Source organism: Vipera ursinii (assembly GCF_947247035.1).
Source record: "Vipera ursinii genome assembly, chromosome: 2".
Classification (NCBI taxonomy): Eukaryota; Metazoa; Chordata; class Lepidosauria; order Squamata; family Viperidae; genus Vipera; species Vipera ursinii.
This window is the reverse complement of record NC_139513.1, coordinates 176,127,554-176,147,624: the sequence shown is the minus strand read 5'-3', so window position 1 is coordinate 176,147,624 and position 20,071 is coordinate 176,127,554. Positions and strand designations below refer to the sequence as shown.

Below are 20,071 nucleotides of genomic sequence, written 5' to 3'. Positions count from 1 at the left end.
ACCTGTTGTTCACGTATTTGAATCCAACTACTGCTGTCAGCAGATATTATTCAGTGGGTGGGACTCTTCAACTGTGTCCCCAGGGACAGATCATCAGAGAAAGAGGATCACAGTCATGTGAAACTTCCAGTCATACCAATAGAAGTTGACCTATTCAAAGGGAATAAGGGACATGATTCCGTCAGAGGAATCCGTTTAGTTTTAGCTGAAAAGAGGAAGTGTATATGACCACCCAGCACTTCCTGGAATGCAATAGTCTGATGGATTCCTTTGCAGATGTCACTCATATATAGAAGTTACATACAAAGAAGGAAGGGAAGTGACATATTGTTGATTCCTGCCCACAGTGTAAGCCATTTTGCTAGGGAATTCTGGGGGGTTGTATTTCCAATAATTCGGAAGAGTGCCAAAGATGAAAAGGCTGGCAAGGACAGAGGCTTGTCCTTTCTGCTAAATTGTTGTTGGGGGCAACTAAGTTGACTTTGTAATAATGCCGCTTGTGGTGTGTGTGAAAGCCCTAATAAGCAGGCATATACATAGAATGAAGGCTACTGCTAAGCTTGTAAGCCGCCCTGAGTCTTCGGAGAAGGGCGGAATATAAATGGAATTAAAACAAAAAAAATAAAAAATAAATTTTCTATGTGTTGGATTTAAATATTTCCTACCCATCTGCATGAATACAGCATTATAAGGAGAGACATTTTCAAGAAGCAAAGCTTGCTTCTGGTGCTTTCGTTTGCTGTTATTTTCATTCAGAGTTCTCACCAAAGCATTCACCTCAATCAGAAATTTATTTTTTAAACAACAATCTATTGGTTTATGGATTTTAAAAGGAGAGGGTTATCTATTGTCTAGCTCAGTGTTTTTCAACCACTGTTCCGCGGCACACTAGTGTGCCGCGAGATGTTGCCTGGTGTGCCGTGGGAAAAATTGAAAAATTCGAAAGATTTTAAAAAAAAATGTCAAATTTTCGCCCACTAGGCGGGCGCCGGACTGTGTCCTGGGTATGGGGGGGTGGGGTTTTGACTCCGCCCTCGGCCAGCAGGGGCGCCGATTGGCGCTCCTCAGGGGGACACCCTCCACTTTTCTGATGTCCGGGCTGTGATTGGTCCAGACTCCAGCCTGGACCTATCACAGTAGGACATCATCTTCTGACTTCCTTCCCGCCCGAGCACAGTGTGCGCAGCAGCGGAGAGAAAAACTAAATACAGAGAGAGACTGAGAGCTGTTGACGAAGAGCTACGTGTGTGTCTTTCTTCGATTCCAGCCAGAATATCAGCTTTGTGTTCAGCCAAACAGGCCCAGGTTGCGCACTGAATAAAGTATTTTATAATTTTTCATATTTCTGTTTACTTACTATTTCATAATAAAGTAATTATAAAATACTTTCTTTGTGTTTATTTGATTCCTATTCAAGAGAATTACTTTATATATAGTCAATATAGGCACAGAGTTAAATTTTTTAACATTTTCTAATGGTGGAGTGCCTCGTGATTTTTTTCATGAAACAAGTGTGCCTTTGCCCAAAAAAAGGTTGAAAAACACTGGTCTAGCTGACCACACTTTTCTTACATAGTGAGATGCTCACCCCAACACTTCTTTTCACCTACCTGCAGTCCAAGGGCTTCTCTTTTCATGGACTTTGGGTTCAATTTTCACTGGTCATGAGTTGGGAGAGACAGCAATCCTGAACAGAGGAAGGACAGCCCTTCTCCTAGTTACACACATCTTTCCCTTCATGGCAACAGGTGGAAAGTGCAAAATGTCAGTGTTCAAACAAAAAAACCTGATGTACCCACCCAGGAAAAGACAAGAGAAGTAGCTTCCCTCGAGGAAGTCCCAGCCCACCAAGTCAAACATGGCCAGTGCATGTATAAAGGACAGTTGAGTAACCTTGTGGTTTCCTCCCCAGGGGTTGTGGGCGTCGCATGCTTTCTCTCTCTCTCTCTCTCTCTCTCTCTCTCTCTCTCATGTACAAGAGTCAGTCTGTAGATAAGCAGCACGCCTCTGGGTTCTGCAGTTCCTTCCACACTTTTCCTGAAGAATACATGATGGAAGCAGCCACAGGGTACCCCTCTGTTTTTGTTGTGGATCCAACACTAAGGGATGTTCCCTTTGTGCCACCCAGACGGAGGAGTCGGAAGAAATGGCAAGCTGGTCAGCTGTTCTTGGGATTCTTGGTGCTGCTGATGCTGAGTGGCTTAACCATCCAAACCTATCTCCTGATTTCCTTTCGCAAGGAACTGGATACAGCAATGGCACAGGTCATAGAGAGTGATCAAGTGTGGTGAGAATGAGGTTCTAATGGGGCAGGAAGGAGAGGCCAGGGAGTTGGAGGAGGAACCTACTCAATGAATATGCTGGACCATGTGTCCTTGTTGTAATAGGGTTTGGCTTCTCTTCAGTTGAAACCAGGACAGCTATGTTATCATTTGTTAGTGTGGTTGGCTCTACACATTAAGTGTGTGCTCTTGTATGTGTGCAGGGATATCTGTGGTCTGTTGGAGAAAAGAGAATAATAATTTCTTAGATATGATAAATTCAGAGGGTGGTACTGACAATGAACAAAGTAGCTTTCAAAATGCAAAAATTGGTGGGAGACACAGAGAGAGAAAGGCACTTCCAGCAAGTCAATTGAACAGCAGGATTTAGATTTCAAAGGTCATTTAAAACAATGGAGCTTTTAAGAGCTATTCAATTAATCTGATCTAAGCAATGAGGCCAACATTTAGTGTATGGCACTGCCATTTCTAGTCTCTTTTAATGTACCTTGTATGAGATGGAAATACAAAGGGCAATTAAACAATTACCTTGCCTCTTTCAGGGAATTTTACAGATAAGCCAGCAGAGAATATCTTCTGTTTTGAACCCTTACATATTTTCCCTTTTTTTCTTAAGGAGAAAATGACAGAAGCTGGGCTTCATATATTCATCTATGCCATATCAATAGCTTGCCGGATTTTGGTAGCATGTTCTATAATTTAGCCACTGCATGCTTTCTAAATCATTGTTAATAGCTAAATTAAATGTGTGAACCAAACCCACTGAGGGTTGACATTCAGAAATCAAGACTAATTGTGACTTAGCCTGATGTGTGATTCTAGCCACTGTAGCTCTGCTATGCAGTTGGCTTCTTATCCTAGAATTCTCTCTTATATTTTGCTCACTTCTGGATTATTAATTACTGATAAAAATGCAAAAATATGGGGAAATGCTTTACTTCTATTCTGCTTGGGGTTAAAACCTTCTGTTGACAGATTCAAACTTCAGACATGTTGCAAGCCACATAACCTAGGAATGGTTTCCACGTTGAATTGAATTCTAGATTAGATTTGTTTTACAAATTTGTCATTTTTTACCTCTCCCACAATTTAATTTGTCATTATTCTATAGACAGGATTATATGTAATTTCCAATGAGACACACGACTTTCTTTTTTTACAGCTAACCCCTGGTTGTCCTGATATAATACAATAAAAGCCAAAATAATAATAACATAACATAAATGCATACCTAAACTAATGATGACCATTATTATTTATCATTATTATTCATAACTTTCTGTGATTTAAGATTTATTTCCATGCATATGTAGGCTAAGCATGAGACCAGGATATACAGCATTAGGAGGTTTCTGTTCTTATCACATTTCTATTAGAACCATAGTAGCATAGGTTTTCATGCAAAAAGGAGAGCTCTCTTCCTCTGTTTTTGCTGGCTTCCGTTCAGACTGACTTTCTGCTCTTGCAAATGCAATTAGATTTGGGGGCAGGGATAAGCAGTTCTAAGAAATATAAGCTACTTTCACCCATATTTATACCTTCGCCAATTTGCCTTGCTGAGGCATTTGCAGAATGTTTCCAGGCACTACCCATCCTTTCTTAAGAAGTTTCAACACATGATACCCTCAGTGAAAATTCAACTCTTCAAAGTGAAGAATGACTGAATGTTAAAGAAACCTGTGAGGATAACTTGACCATCCCATGCACAAACTCTGTGCATATAAACAGTTAATGCAAAACCAAACTTTGTGGATAAGTGCACAGATGGTGAATTCACCTTAATCTAAACTCTGGTATGGTTGTCCCAGCTGTCTGTTATTGTGTTGTTGTTGTTTTTTTCAAATGTTACCGATGTTCCTGTTGGAGAAATAGAGGGGAGCAACACGTGGAATCCAGATTTTTGAACTCTGATTTTCTTTCTTTTGGTGGAAATTAATATTCCAAAGAAATGTGTTAAATAAATAAGAATGTTTTGTGGAGAGGAAGCATGTATGTGTAGCAAAAGGAGAGCTGTTGGGTAGTGAATTTCTAGTGCTTTTTCATTTGGTTTATTAACAATTGTCTACTGGGTTGTTGTTTTTTTAGGGAACAGCCAATGCGACTGCTGAAAAAATTATACAAGGTAAATTTCTCTTCTCTTTTGTTTCAGTCTTCACCTAGAATTGTTTCCATATGATTCCTCTAAGTGCCTCAGTGTCATTATTTTTCAGCAATTAGCAGGAAGTAGAATTAAAACAGATTTCACGGATAGTTTAATATAGTACTACAGAAAGTTCCATTCCCGTATGACAGTTCCATAAAGCAAAGGACCAGGTTAGGGAGAGATGGTCATGGAGCAAATCCATCTGTGGTCATTAAAATTCAACACCAACTTGATGGCACGCAACCAGTCCATCCAATGCTAAGTGACAATTTCTATGCTGCAGATTCAGTCAATTTACATGCTACTCCTTCCCTCTTTGCAGGGCTGGAAATTTATTGATGAATGCCTCCTAAATGGTGCTCTTTTAGCCCATTCTGCCCCACAAAAGAGTATGTAAATGTGTATATGCACATTCACAGTTACTGGTGTCATCTCCTTACTGTTTTTCCTTTTTGTTCCAATAGTAAGTAGTCCCAAAAGTGCTTTTTTTCCAAAAAGCAACTGGATGTTTCGCTTCTTGGATGAGAAGTGAAATGTCTTCAAGGAAAAAACAAAGTCCAGTTGCCTTTTGGAAAAAAAGCACTTTTGAGATAACCATGACCTGGATGACTGAGAATTTCCATAGACAATAGTGAATAGTATTAATTTGCAATGAAATACAAGAAAGAGGAAAGCAATTCAATCATCAATCAGTGTGCTTTGACTGTACCAAAGAAACACACATATTTATTTATTTATTTATTTATTAGTTTTTATAAACCGCCCTTCTCCCGAGGGACTCGGGGCGGTGTACAGAGGAAGGAAGGTATACAGATTGAACAATAAAGATAATAAGAAACACTAATGAACACAAACTGGGACCCCAATTAACGCTATCATGCCAGGCCAGCCTGCTGAAACAGGAAAGTTTTTAAGTCGCGACGGAAGGTACGGAGGTCAGGGTCTTCACTGTTAAGGCTTAACAAATTAGCATTTCTCAGATTCATTTTGCAATAGAACCTAGTAAGTGCTAGGTGGGTGATGGCAAACCATTTGGATTCAGCATGTCAAAAATTTAGGGGGAAAAACCTAATTTGACCCTTTTGGCGTGTCAACCACTCCCCCCAAACAAAAGAGAAACAATTCTCTATCTCCCTTCCACCTAGGCCACTCTGAACAACAACACTAGGTGGCAGCACTGAGGCACATTTCCCTGATATGAGCCTGAAGTAGAGGCCCTGGGCCTCAATTTTACCCCTAGTACCACCACTGCCATTCAAAAAGGTCACCTAGTACCCTTCCTCAAGTCATGTGAGCCTTGGAGAATGGCATGATTGCTCTCACAGTCCAGTGTTCCCTGGGATTTGGTGCATGCTGCTTACCGTTAGGTGATCTTCTGCAGCCTACCTGAGGCTGCTCTGCTCTGGGTCACCTGACGTTTTTATTCTTAAAAAACTTCACAGAATGTTCTCCTGCAGCCTCTGAAAACTACCAAAATCATTCTTCACGGCCTCCGAACAGTGCATGAAAATGGGGCATGCTTTTGAGAATAGTGTAGTTGTTGTTGAATGTTGTGAACGCAGATGTGTTGTGCCATGTCATCTTTGACATACATGTCATAGGTTTACCATCTCTGTATTAGATGTTTCAGTAGCCAAAGATCCTCCATCCAACCTTTTAAAAAAAGACATTTAGGAATACTATTTTTAAAAATCACCATTTCTTAATTTGTAAAGAATTCATTGATTGTGGTGGGTATTGCTCCTGTAATACAGTAAAAATGCCCGCATTTCATCTCTTTATTCCAAAGCATTTCTTTGAGCTGAAGGAAAGTGGAAATGATCTGGATTTCTTAGAACTGCCCAGTTGCTCTGTCACCAGAACAGACAGGCAACTATTTCTGAAAGGTAAAAAATGGAGGGCTCCATCACCTGTAGATGATAGATAGATAGATAGACAGATAGATAGATAGATAGATAGATAGATAGATAGATAGATAGATAGATAGATAGATAGATAGATAGATAGATAGAATCTCCTATTCCTGTCAAAGTAACCTCGTGGAGCATTTTTCTGCTCCATTTCTAAAGTGCACATTTCCCTGATATGTTGCCTGGGGTGCTCCTGTCCATTTGGGGTAACATTCTGCATGTGAATTTCACTGGCTCCTATAATAATATGTCTTTATTGATTAGCCCTTGGGCCATATCAAAGTGCAAAGTTCCAGCAACAAATTATTACTAAAATTTGATAAAAACAATTTAAAATGGAATTTGCTAAAATACGATTTAAAATGGAATTAGAATAAAACACGATTTAAAATGAAATTGGAATAAAATACAGTCTAAAATGAAATTGGAATAGTGTACAATAATTTAAGATATAGATAAAATATGATAAAGTTATATTTTGGAGTCGCCCTTGCAATCTACCCCAATCAGTCACTGGCTCCTATAGAAATAAAGGGCTGCCTCTTCAATGGAGCCAATGCTTAGCATTTACTCTAATGGTTTTTAGACCTAAAGAAGGTAGTATAGTTACTATGATCTGGCCTTTGAAACATTATTAGTTTTTCCCCTGGGATTTTTCTTTTTAAAATAAGTTCAGGGCTCAATGTTTTTTTTCTAATCTGAGGTAGAAAGGTGTTTTTTTTAACCTTTTGATACTTTACCTTTGTACATATGTGCATGTGTTGTGTTGTCTATATAAGATCTGCTTAAAACTGCTTAGAGTCAAGTTTGTTGAGGGCTGGAAGATTATTGATGAATCTCCCTTTAATGGTCTTCTGTTAACTCTTTTGATAAGGCACCAAATGGCAAAATAATAAAGAATAATAAAGAATTTTGTGGTAAAAACTACCAGTGTTATTCTGGCATAAACTTTAGTGAGCTACAGTTCACATTATTAGGGCTAGCTAAGAGCCAGTTTGGTTTAGTGATTAAGGCACCAAGGCTAGAAACCAGGAGACTGTGAGTTCTAATCTCACCTTATCATACCGGCTGGGTGACTTTGAATCAATCCCTTTCTCTCTGCCCTTGATATCAGGCTTGGGCAAAAAGCTGGTTGGTCAGTTCAATGGATCAGTTGATTAAAAAAAAAAAGCATGCTGCACTTGTGGGAAAACACTAGGAAGAAAACTGTGCCAAAGGTGCTTTTTCCAAAAGGCAGCTGGACTTTCTTGGGTTTTTTTTCCCCTTTGAAAACATTTTGCTTCTCATCCAAGAAGCTTCTTCAATTCATTATTATCAGAACTGAAAAAGCTTTCAAAAGGAAAAATAAAACCAAGTAAGTCTAGTTGCCTTTTGGAAAAAGCATCTTTGAGACAATCATGACCTGGATAATTCAAAATCTCCATAGACTTTATATTTCCTTGGGTGAGTAAAAAAAGTCAAATCAAGTCTTTAAACTGATTACCATTACCATTACCCACCCTCTCAGTTACACTTCTGGTTACATACTGTGTCAATTTTTCCACACTTTAAGGGAATAATGTATAATACATTAGTGGAACAATTCATAGTAACCCATTATAAGCATGGAATAACACTGTGGGTGAAACACTGTAGGAGTATGGAGGGTCTATAAAAAGATATACAGTATACATCTTGATAGAAACAGCAGTGGAAAGAGTATTATCAAATAAACCATAAGAATTATTTTTTGAGAACTGTTTTTCCCACCAGGTTCCCCCCCACACACACACACACAATGAAATATGACATTCAAAATTCCCAATGAGCATAACTATTGGAATTCTGGGAGTTGTAATCTCAAAACTTCTGAACACAACCAGGCCAGTAAAGGCTAAATGAGCAAGTGAAGCATCAATAAACACAATTTGTCTTGTCAGGTCATGCAGTTTTCCCAAACATTAGTTGACAGTTACCTTGGCTGGCCCAACTGAATAGGAAAGAGCAACATGATGCTCTTCTTTAATTCCCATCAATTCTGGGAGGAATGTGCCTAGACTTCCATCCTTTTCCATGCACAATGTAAGGCCCTGACATTGATTTACAAAGTCCTAATCAGCAGGATCTGATTATCTGAATGACTACATATTCCATTCTGCATCTGTCTTGGCACCAGGTCCTACTTCAGAAAGATGCTCCTACTCTTCAAAGTCTAATTAGCAAATACATGGAGAGAACTTCATCTCTTGCTCCCAAATTACAGAACATTTCCCTGTACAAAACACGTGATCCTAGTGGTGAAGACAGTCACCTCCCACTTGCAAGGTTGAAAGTTCAATTCTAGGTAGCTGCAGATGTTTCTCTCCTAGGGTGCACAGAAGAAATATCTGCTGCAAACTCTGCATAGGCACCAGGAAGGGCATCCAACCAGTAAACACTCAGCTCCATCCAGTCACCTGGCCTCTACCCGAATAGGGACTATGGGGTCATGAAAGGGAGTTTTATGCTATTGATAGTTTTGAATCTTTCAATACATACACTTAATGTATTTTATTTTTCAATATATAATTACATTCTATCATTTGCAATGTTTGTGATATGCCTTCATTAGCTTGTATAGTGCTAGTACAGAGCCTTCTCAAGCTAGTACCTGTTTTGATAACAATCAGTTTCATCTTATTCCTTTTAACAGCTCCACCCAAGCTTCCTCTCAAAAGGCCAACTGCTCATCTGACACTAGGTAGGAAATCTTCTCATAAAGCCATATTTCTATTCATCTTTTAAATGCATGGAAGCTGAAGTAGGACTAGCTTGCTGCATGTGAATAAGACAGAATTCTTGATACCTGGCTGGGAGATTCTGGGAGTTGAAGTCCACACATCTTAAAATTGCTGAGGGTGAGGAACACTGCTTTAGACACATGTGAAGCTAACTCAGCCATTCTGGTTGTCATTTATTCCTCTGTTAGATTTCTGTACCACTTTCCTTCCAGGAGAGTAAGGTGGTACTCTCTCCTTCAATTTATCCCTGTGATGGAAGGTACACCAAGAAAGAGAGAGCAATTATCTACTAGCAATTATCTACTATGATGCTCACTGCTCACCCAGTGAGCATCATATCTGAGGGTGGATGTCTCATACCTACAGCAAAGCAGCATCTGTATATGAGGATATTACGTTGAAATAAATCTGGCTGTTGGGGCTAAGGGAGGTAAAGCTCAGAGCTCACTGCCATTTCTCTTCCCAAAATGAAGTTTCAGCTTAAATTGAGGCAATGATTCTCCAATGTTCACAGTCCCCTCCATGTATGTATATGTGTATGTGTGTGTTTTGAAGCCAGATTTTTTAAATTAGTTTTCATTGCTGATCTATTAGTGAAGGTTCTATGCAAATTGTTTGCTTACCTCTCTGCCCATCTATGAAACAAGGCTGGTTGTGTTTTCCAGAACCCCCCGACACTGCAATTATAGATGGAGTCCTGCAGTGGGAACATCAGAACGGGTTTGCTTTTCTACATGACATGGACTACAAAGCTGGTTCACTGATTTCCAACAAGTCTGGCTACTACTATGTCTATTCAAAGCTCACCTTGGCATATTCAAGCTGTCTAACCAAACACCGGGGAGATTCCCTGTTCATCCACAGCATTTACAAGAGGACATCTCAGTATCCCGAGGAATTATTACTGCTGACCAACTACATTACCTATTGCAACTCTAAGGACAGTGAACAGTGGCAGGGCAATAGCTTCCTTGCTGGGGTGGTGTATCTAGAAGAGGAGGAAGAAGTGTTCATCAAAGTAACAAACGGGGATCTGTTGTTCTACAGGGATGACTCAATATCACATTTCGGCACCTTCATGATCTAAAGGCTTGAAGGTTGAGCATAGACTTGATTTTAGTTGAGCAATGAGAAGGGCCTCTTCCTTGCACTGCAGTGGAGTCACCTCTCAATGTTGCTTCAGCCATTTTTCAAATACACTGAAGGGAGGGCAAGGGGCCTGCCCACTTTTTCAGGAGAAAACGTTGTTTGATAAACTATTGGATAGCCATGACCAAAATAAAAAAGGATGAGAAAATATTTGGGGGTGGGAGGGAGGACATAGAGCTAGCTGACATTTCTTTGACTGGCATCCCAAATGTATCCCTGTTTTAGGTGACAGGCGCACTTCTTTTGGGAGAAGGGGCAGCTAACTCTGCTTTTTATACATTATTATTTGAAAAGCTGTAAAATCCTGCAAAGGCAGTTTTATAAGGAGTCATGGTGGACAAAGAAAATGAGAAGACAATGTATCACCTCATGGTCTCTGAAAAGCTGCTGTATGTACAGGAGCCTTTCCCCACTTGCACCTACTCACAGCATAAACCTGCCCTGGCAGTCTCTAGGGTTCTACCTTGTCCCCATTAGGTTGTCTTTGTCTTGTTCCCAGCAGCCCAGCACTGAGAAAAACCTTGGAATGATATTTTCCTCTCTTATCTTGACCCTTCCTGAGGGTAGCCTTGAGATGTGTAAACTCTGTTGGGTTTTGTCACCCTTGGACTGAAGTCAGGGAACTACCCCTGAGTGGAAACAAAAGTAATAGAGGCAGGACACGGATGGACTCTGGGCAGAGACAAGTTCTGCCTGGGGGAGCTTGGATGGATGGGCAGCACTTCAACTCTCAGTAGAGAGAGGCCCTAACATCAAGACTGTGGACTCATGAGTCACTTCATCTTGAATGGTCTAACCAGCACATTCCAGAATGCCATTTTATAGTTACACTGACACAGCATTGTTGAGCCAAGGAACTTCCTGTGCTGGCAACTGTTGCTTATCATTGCAGTGAAATGTCAAATGTAAGCTAAGCTTGAATGACTGGGCAGCTTTCTGACTATGACATGGGTCCTGTAGTCAGGAATAAATAGTCATTCCTTTGTTATTGGCTTCAGAGCTCAGGAAGCCATTTAGTACTTGGATAGACATTGCCACTTTGAGCCTTTAGGCCTTATTTATTCTCTGATGCTTGTCCCTCATCTCCTACCAAAGGATCTTGGAAGGGGTTATATTAACCATTCTCTTCTATGAGTGCCTAGCTGCTTTTCCTTCTGCACAGTTGCTGCATTAACATAGGAATATCCATAGAATAGTATTGGACCACGCGATCGTGTCACTACTGTAATGCCCAAAGAGGGCAGCATTTCCTGGATTAGTCACTGGCTCATGCTACCCAGTCAGGAATTATGTACTAAACAGGGCAACTCTTGCCAAACCATTTGATCAGTTAGATTTGGTTACATGATATCCCTTAAGGAAAAGAGGACTATATAAACAAAAGAGAACCATAGAAATATTATTGAAAGCAGAGGAAGTATGATACTTTTTGAAATATGTGTGGATGACCACCTTAATACTGAAGATATGATTAAAAGTAAAACTTCTCTAACCAAAATAACCTCTGCTCTAGTGCTTAGAGAAAACATTCAGTCCTTTATTAAATAAGAAGGAAATGGATTAATTCCAAATCCTGTATTGAATGGGATCATTATACATTGACATAAACCAGGGTCCCAAAGAAGGGCACTAAGCAATTTTAATGAAGCAGCTACTGTATGTATGTGATAAAATAAAATTTCAAAGATTAATGTGTCTTTACTCAAATATATTGTTTGTGGGACTGCTCTGAAATAGGACTTGAAAACTGGAGCTATGATAAAATATGGCAGCCAGGGATGATATTACATCTAGTTTAAGTTACACTGGTTTCCAGATTATTTCCCAACACAGTTCTTGTACTCTTATTACCTTTAAAGCTTTCATCAGTTTAGATGGAGGCTTTCCTTATTGCCTCTTGGCCTTGCAGGACACAGGTTAGCTGGCAGAAATGTCTGAGGGGTAGCAGAGGAAAGATCCAAAAAATGAACAGCCAAATGAAGTCCTTTTTTATCTGTGTTGCATGTAAAAATGGGGTAAGATCTTGATCATGCAGTTGCAGCATGTTCTTTTTTTTAACCTTCTCTGCAGACATTCTGGGATAATCTCACTTGCAGAACCAAGCCCTAGAAAATTTAGTTAGCTCCCTAGCTTTCACTCTTGAGAGATTGGTCAAAGCCTCTTCTTTTTCCAGGCTTTTTGGGAGAGTTAAGCTTGGCATCCTGCTGCTATAGTTGATTGACTGTTATTCGGTTACTTCCTATTCTTTTATGTTTTATTGAGATATTTCTATGATTTGATACTATAGGCTTTTCATTTGTATAATAACAGTGCTTTTTTGTAAAAGAAAAAGGTGCTGAAACTCACACATGTCATACAACCCGCCTTGCCTACCCTACAAGGTTCCATCCAAAAAAGGAACTCTGCTGGAACTCTGTTCTGAGAGTTCTATGACAAAAAAAGCCCTGAGTAGCCTCATTTTTTTTTGTTTTGGAATTGAAAGACTGGTTTTATATCTCTGAAATAAACAAATATGCTTTTGCAAAAGCTATCTAAATGGTGTGGCCATGCGATGCTGAGCAAAGTTTGAATGAAAAAGTTGGGATGACAAAAGATGCTGAGATGGCATAAGCCAGTTAGGCCTTGTTTTCTCTTATTTCATAAATTATTTGACAATTCTGGTCAAAAGATACACATGCATATATGTGCCTCTCTCAGAACCATTTTCACATCTCTGAAAAACTCTCTGACAACTAGATTCCTTGACTTTTCAGTGGCTGTTTAATCTCTATTGTATTGTCCAATGATATGTATAAGTCCTTCCTTCAAGAAAAGAAGAACAATGGAATGAGGTATCCCATGAGATGGTAGCATTTCACAGATGGCATCCAGAGCACACTAACCCTGCTAGACCTTATCTGACAGATTGAAACCATTGGACAAAGATGATTCCATTGCTATCCAGTCCCTGAGCCTTACAGGGCTTTAGAGTTGTCTACCAAACCTGGAACCAGCTACTTACTAGTGCAGCTTCTGAATCAGAATGTCACTTGTGTGGCTATATGTTACACTTCACTGTCTTAGCCACAGTGAGCCGGCTGTGGGCTTCCAGATGTAATGAAAAACACCATCTAGTATCCTTTACCATGAATTGTATCTCCTGGTGCAGCAGCTCCCCTGGAGATCACAGGCTGTCTGCCTCGGTGGAAGATGCTACTTTTTCAATCTAGGGAATTACAGTAAAACTCAGAATAATATAACTCTGCTTACTATGTATAGGGGACAAAGGTTTCTGGATAACTATGGATGAAGAACAAATAATAATTAGGTTCATTTGGAGATAAATAAGAAAGTGTGGGCAAGAGATGTTTGCAATGTTACATTAAAGATTCACATGGTTTCTGCTGTGCCTCACACTTGCTTCCTTTAGTCAAACCGCATCACAGGGGGCTCGACAGCATTACAGAAAGGATTTCCTGTGGCCTGCAATGCTTGGCTGGCTGGAGTGTGTTGAAGAGAAGGGCGGTAGATGGAAAACTGCAACATTTTTGTAACCTGAACCAAAACCATGCACTCAGTTTTAGCAGCAGTGTGGTAGAAAGCCACCCACGATGAGCTTCATTTACTGAATACTGGCCCTTGTGAGAGGCACATTAAATTCCAGGACTTTAACCTGAGACTTCAGGTTGAACCCAGGGGTTCCTCCACCAGCAGCATCCTGTAGTCCTTACACTGAATGTTCACGAAGATGTGTGAAACCTGAAAAATTACTGAAAATACACAGGGTGCTTTCAAGTATATGAAAATCACTCTCTCTTTAGCTTAGAGCTTTTCCCCATTTGCACTTAACCACAATACAAAAATCTCAAAGTGAAACAGGTATTATCTGTTTCAGGGTTAAAACTTCTATTTCCATCCTTAAATGGGACACCATCTACTGAGGCTTTAAAAGCTGTTGTGTTTCACTTATTTATGACAGGTCAGTAATTAGGAGATGGTGTGTGTGTGTGTGTGTGTGTGTGTGTGTGTGTGTGTGTGTGTGTGTGTGTGAATAGTTTTATTGGACATTTTAGATTGTACCCCCTGCCTGTAAGGATATGTGGGAATGACTCTGGGAGACTAGGGAAGGGGAGAGGAAGATGCTGCCTATGGAATGATCAGATAAGGTCTGATCATAGGGAGAGAAGGCATAGCCTGCAGCTACATAATGGATGGAGAAAGAACCTCAGAAGGGAACCCTCCCACCCACCCACCCCAACTTCTCAAGCTGTAAAAGAGAGGGTGAGAGATTTGTACTATCAGATCTGCAAAATTGATATCAGCCTTCCAAGTAGACCAGACATGAAACAATAATAGATGAGCTATTCTATTGTAAGGCTACATTAATAAATTTTGTTAATTTGATTGAGGAGGGGTGTCTCCAAATCCCCCACCATCTCTTTTTACATCCTCAGAAGTTATGCAGTGATGTGGAATAGAGGGACATAGAGGCAGTGCAGGGAAGGCAATTAGAGCCACAAATATCATGCTGGTGCAATTTGGGGCCAACATGAGGATGGGTGGAAATAACCCAGCAGCAGGGAAGGCCCTCAAACCAGTTGTTACTCAGATATCCCCAAAGCTCAAATGGTTTGTGGCTGCCACCACTGCCGCTGATGGCTCGGTGCATAGAATTTTGTGCAAACCATGACCTACATCCAGTTTTGTCAGTAAAATTCTTGTAGTGGGCAGTTCTTAAAACTCCCTTCCGTTCTCTTTAAAAGGCTCCGTTTCTGAGAACTTAGGGCTAGGAAAGTACCAATCGTTATATCAAATAATGCAAGTCTTTTATTTTAACTTTTCTTCTATCACAAATTCAATCAAGAAAAGTACCATCACCATTAGGAAGTTCATTTTCCCCCAAGATACGTATCTCTTCTTCTGTGTATGGCACCAGCACAAATCTAATATGTAAACACCAGCTGCCTGCAATTAGTGCAGGTTCGCATTCCACCAGGCTCAAGGTTGACTCAGCCTTCCATCCTTCCGAGGTAGGTAAAATGAGGACCCAGATTGTTGGGGGCAATTAAGCTGACTTTGTAATAATGCCGCTTGTGTGTGTGTGTGTGAAAGCCCTAATAAGCAGGCATATGCATAGAATGAAGGCTACTGCTAAGCTTGTAAGCTGCCCTGAGTCTTCGGAGAAGGGCGGGATATAAATGGAATTAAAATAAATAAATAAATAAATAAATAAATAAATAAATAAATAAAATTTGAAACAAACACCAGTACGCACTATACATTTAATCAAATCATATCCATTATGATTTGGGAACTGGAGGCTAAAACATATAGGGAACGGCTGCTGGAACTGGGTATGTGTAGTTTAATGAAGAGAAGGACAAGGGGTGACATTATAGCAGTGTTCCAATATCTCAGGGGCTGCCACAAAGAAGAGGGAGTCAAGCTATTCTCCAAAGCACCTGAAAGCAGGACAAGAAGCAATGGATGGAAACTAGTCAAGGAGAGAAGCAACCTAGAACTAAGGAGAAACTTCCTGACGGTTAGAACAACTAACCAGTGGAACAACCTGCCTCCAGAAGTGGTGAATGCTCCAACACTGGAAGTTTTTAAGAAGAGACTGGACAGCCATTTGTCTGAAATGGTATAGGGTTTCCTGCCTGAGCAGGCGGTTGGACTAGATGACCTCCAAGGTCCCTTCCAACTTTATTATTATTATTATTATTATTATTATTATTATTATTATTATTATTATTATTATTATTATTATTATTATTATTATCCATTAAGAGTTTCTATTGGAGAAGTTGTGCATCTAAACTAGGATAGAAGAGTAATTTATGCATAGTATAAAATTCCATATCCTGCTTCTCCCAAACTGCTTAAGATAACTAGAATTTGTCCTTACTATTTATCAGTCAGATTTCAGGGTCTGCAGCAGCCATAATGCTAAGGTCAAGGAGGAGCAGCACATGTGCTTACTTGTAAAATTAGCTTACCTGGGCATGCCTTTGGGATGACCTACCTGGCAAAGCTGACATCTGGGCTAGCCAAGTGAGGCTGGCCAGGTTATTTCCCAGTACCTGGAGGCTGTGTAAGTTTAGATTGGTGGGGGGGACCATTTCCAGTGCTTTTTTTGTAAAAAAAAAAAAAGTGCCGGAACTCACACATGTCATACACCCACCTTGCCTACCTACAAGGTTCCATCCAAAAAAGGTGCTGGAACTCCGTTCTTGGCGTTCTATGACAAAAAAAGCCCTGAAATGCAATCCTACCATTAGGAGATTGTGAGTATTTAGATTGACAAGATCTGGAAATACTGGAACTTTGTCTTTGGATGGGGTTGTACCAGTCCATTCAAAGGTGGAATATAATTTGGGCATCTTCCTGGACTCACAGATGAGCAAATGGCAACTATGGCCAGAATGACTTTTACCCAGATTTATCTGTGCACCAGCTGTTGCCCTTTCCTATATTAGGAGGCACTTTAGATAGTCATTCATGCCTTGATCTCCTTACAGGTTGGCCAATGCAATGCACTACATGGAGGTGCCCTTGAAGACAACCTGGAAACTTCAACTGATCCAAAATGCAGTGGTGTGGGCAGTGATGAGCCTGCCTCAGTATGCCCATGTAACATCTCTGCTTTGCAAGATGCAATGGTTGCCAGTTTGCTTCCAGGTGCAATTCAAGGTGTCAATCATTACCTATAAAGACCTACATGGCATAGATCCTGGTTGGTTGAAGACCTTCTTGTCTCACACAGTAACTGCCCAGGTGTTTCAATCTGGTATGATTGACATTGTCAGACCTCCAAACCCCTCACCTATTCCCTTTTGCCTTCCATTCTTTTGGGGCCTACCATTCTGTTGGAGGAGGGGGTTCATGGGGGAATATGTTGGTAATTTTTTGCTTTCCTCTTTCTTTGTCTGACCTCCTCCCTTTGAGTATGGAATGTGTCTCCTTATCTAGGAGACAGTTGCAAGGAAATGAAAGCTGGAGAAGACCTTGAGATGCGTGCCTACCGTACCAGTCAGCCACCCATCGAGCCACCTGTGGATTGGCTGGAGTTCAAACAAACGCTATGACTTTGGTCGGAGGGGGAATATTGCTTGCTTTAATTATATCATTTATGCAGGCTTTTCTTCAGATCTTTTCTTCAGATCTTGCCTTACATTCCCTGCTATCACTAACCCCTAATAAAAGTTTCCTTTTGAGAAAAATGCCTGTTTCAAGAGTTCTGCTTTTTTGGGTGATTAGTTGAAGTGGGTCCTGACAGAAGGCGAGATCTGCATAGTACTCAATCCAGAGAAGTAAACTGCTCTACCTGGGGAGTTGCAACTGAATTCTTGATGGAGGAGTTCCAGTCAGCGCAATGGGCTGAAGACCTCCTTAACCTTGAAGCCAGTAGAAGCCTCTCCAGGGACCTGGAAGTGGTTGGACCATCTGGTGAAGAAGATTGAGACAGATGGTCACTCGGAATTGGGAAAAAGGAAGGCTGGGAAGAGAAAGCCCCAAAAATCACCTTAACCGGGGGGGGGAGGTAAGAAAAAAGCAAAGAAGAAGAATCCAGAGTCTGCCCCCCAAGACAAAGACACACAGAGAGAAGAACCCAAACTGGGACCTATGGAAGCTATAATGGAGTATGTGAAGAAAACCCTCGATGATTTAAAAATGCAAATGAAAGGGGGCCACGAAATCAAAGAAGAGTCAGAGGAGGAGGAATCTGAGGAGGGAGCAGCAGCTACCGGAGCCCAGGATGCAGCACAACCCCGAGGGCACACGTCACAAGCCACCAGAGCCAGAGCCCTGCTCCCAGCCAGCAGAAGTGAAGCCGATCCCAATTGGGGCAAAGTTCAATGGAGACCCCAAAAGGCTGGGATATTTCCTGGTGCAGGTGTTTCACCTACATGCAGATCTATGGGAAAACCCTACCCACAGATGTGGAGAAGGTATGTGTGGTTGCATTGGTGGTTGGAAGATGCAGCAGCCGATTGGATGGTGACTCTTTACAACTGCAATGCCCCCGAGCTGAGAAACTTCAACTGTTTTATGGCTGCACTCTGCAGGCGTTTTGAGGACTGGCTGGCAGACTAGAAAGCCTGGGAGCACATAAAGACCGTGAAGCAAGAGATAAGACCCATCACTGAATACACTGAAGAATTCAGAGAACTGGCCAGCCACCTTCATTGGCCAGAGGAGATCCTGGTGAGCTGTTTCCAGGACGGGCTTAATGAGGAGCTGTATAATGCTTGTGTGGCTTTGGGAGCCTCGGGGTGACTTTACGATTGGTGCCTGCTAGCTAAGGAGGTGGAAATCAACCAATGCAAACACATACCAGTGAGGCAAAGTTTCAAGCCGCAGCCAGAGAAGCAAGGAGTCTCTGAGAGAGCAGCTCCCCCTGCTTCGTAGCACAGCCTCTTTAAGTATGGAAAGGAGGGACATCATGCCACTGATTGCCAAAGCAAGATGCCTGCTAAGAGAGGGGATTGCCTGCCAGCTGGGAAGCCCTCCCACCGAGACAGAGAAATTGCCATGAAGTCCGCAGAAACCGGGGAGCTCACTTGGGACAGCAGTCCAGTAGGTCGAGCCCTGGCCTTACAAGCTGCTGATGCTGGACAGACAGAGGACGACGATGAGGATGACCTGCTGGTGAGCAGAAAATTGACCCCATAACAGTGCCCCTAGAACTGTCCATTCCTGGCACTGGAAAGACAGTAAAACTAGCTGTCCTTTTGGACTCAGGGTGTACCCGATGCATGGTGAGCCCAGAACTGATGGTGAAGATAGGAATACCCCTCAGGAGATTAAAGACTCCCATTACATTTTGCCAGCTGGGTGGATCTGTTGCAGGAGGGGTTTTGCCACCAGACTCTTATGCATTGACGTAGGGAACCAAATAGAGACTTTGGCTTTTATTGTGGCTCCTGGAATGGTGTGGCCATTAGTCCTGGGGCTAGCGTGGCTAAAGAAATGGAATCCTGTGGTTAATTGGAGGGAGGGGCAACTTGAATTTGCAGATGAGGAAGCCCTCCCCATAACTAAAGAAAATGGTGGGAGATGTGGATTACATTGTGATTTTGTCTCCGCCCTTAATGAGTCAGAGCTGCAAAGCCTTCCAATGGAATACCGAGATTTAGCTGAGGCGTTCAGTGAGCAGAAAATGGATGAACTCCCCCCTCACCACTCCACAGACTGTTCTATTGAGATCATCCCAGGGACGAAGCTACCAAAACCAAAAATGTACTCAATGGCTTCTAGAGAACTGAATGAACTTGAGAAGTTTATAAGGAAAAATTTACAAAGGGATTTTATTGAGCCAGCTAAACCTCGAGTAGACCCTGCTTAGTCCTGCTTAGGGCAAAAAAAGATGGATCTCTTCATCTCTGGGTAGACTATCGAAGTCTCAACACTGTGTGTGTGGAGAATATGTACCCCCTACTTTAATGAAGGACATGTTAGTATACCTGTCAAAAGGGAAAATTTTCTCAAAACTGGACCTGAGGGAAGCTTACTACTGCATAAGGAGTAGGAAGGGAAATCAATGGAAAACGGCTTTTAACTGCCCATTAGGATGTTTCCAATTTAAAGTACTCCTGTTTGGACTGCAGGGGGCACCTGCTGTCTTTATGCAATTGATAAATGACATTCTAAGACAGCACCTGTATAAAGGGATCCTGGTCTACCTGGATGATATCCTCATCTACACTGAAATGAAAGATGAACACATTAAATTGGTCAGAACTGTTCTGAAAAAAAAATATGCTCTGCAAAACTGTTCACCAAGCTATTTAAGTGTGAATTCCACAAACAGCATATTGTTTACCTGGAGTATCACATATCCCATGA

General features: G+C 41.3%; 1 protein-coding gene across 2 annotated transcripts; it reads left to right on the top strand.

Moving 5' to 3' along the window:
* Positions 1–2,048: 2,048 nt before the first annotated feature.
* TNFSF14 (TNF superfamily member 14) lies at positions 2,049–10,745 on the top strand (the record flags this gene model as incomplete). 2 transcript variants are annotated; one of them, XM_083355097.1, is made up of 4 exons in its annotated part: positions 2,049–2,264; positions 4,368–4,404; positions 9,007–9,054; positions 9,760–10,745. In XM_083355097.1, the coding sequence occupies 4 exons, from the start codon at positions 2,049–2,051 to the stop codon at positions 10,179–10,181; spliced, it is 723 nt and encodes a 240-aa protein (XP_083211223.1). In that variant the 3' UTR covers positions 10,182–10,745. The 2 variants fall into 2 exon arrangements, 1 of the variants encoding a protein (XP_083211223.1); XR_014491528.1 differs by lacking the exons at positions 2,049–2,264; positions 9,007–9,054; positions 9,760–10,745 and adding an exon at positions 6,215–6,254 and having other exon boundaries at positions 4,160–4,404.
* Positions 10,746–20,071: the final 9,326 nt, after the last annotated feature.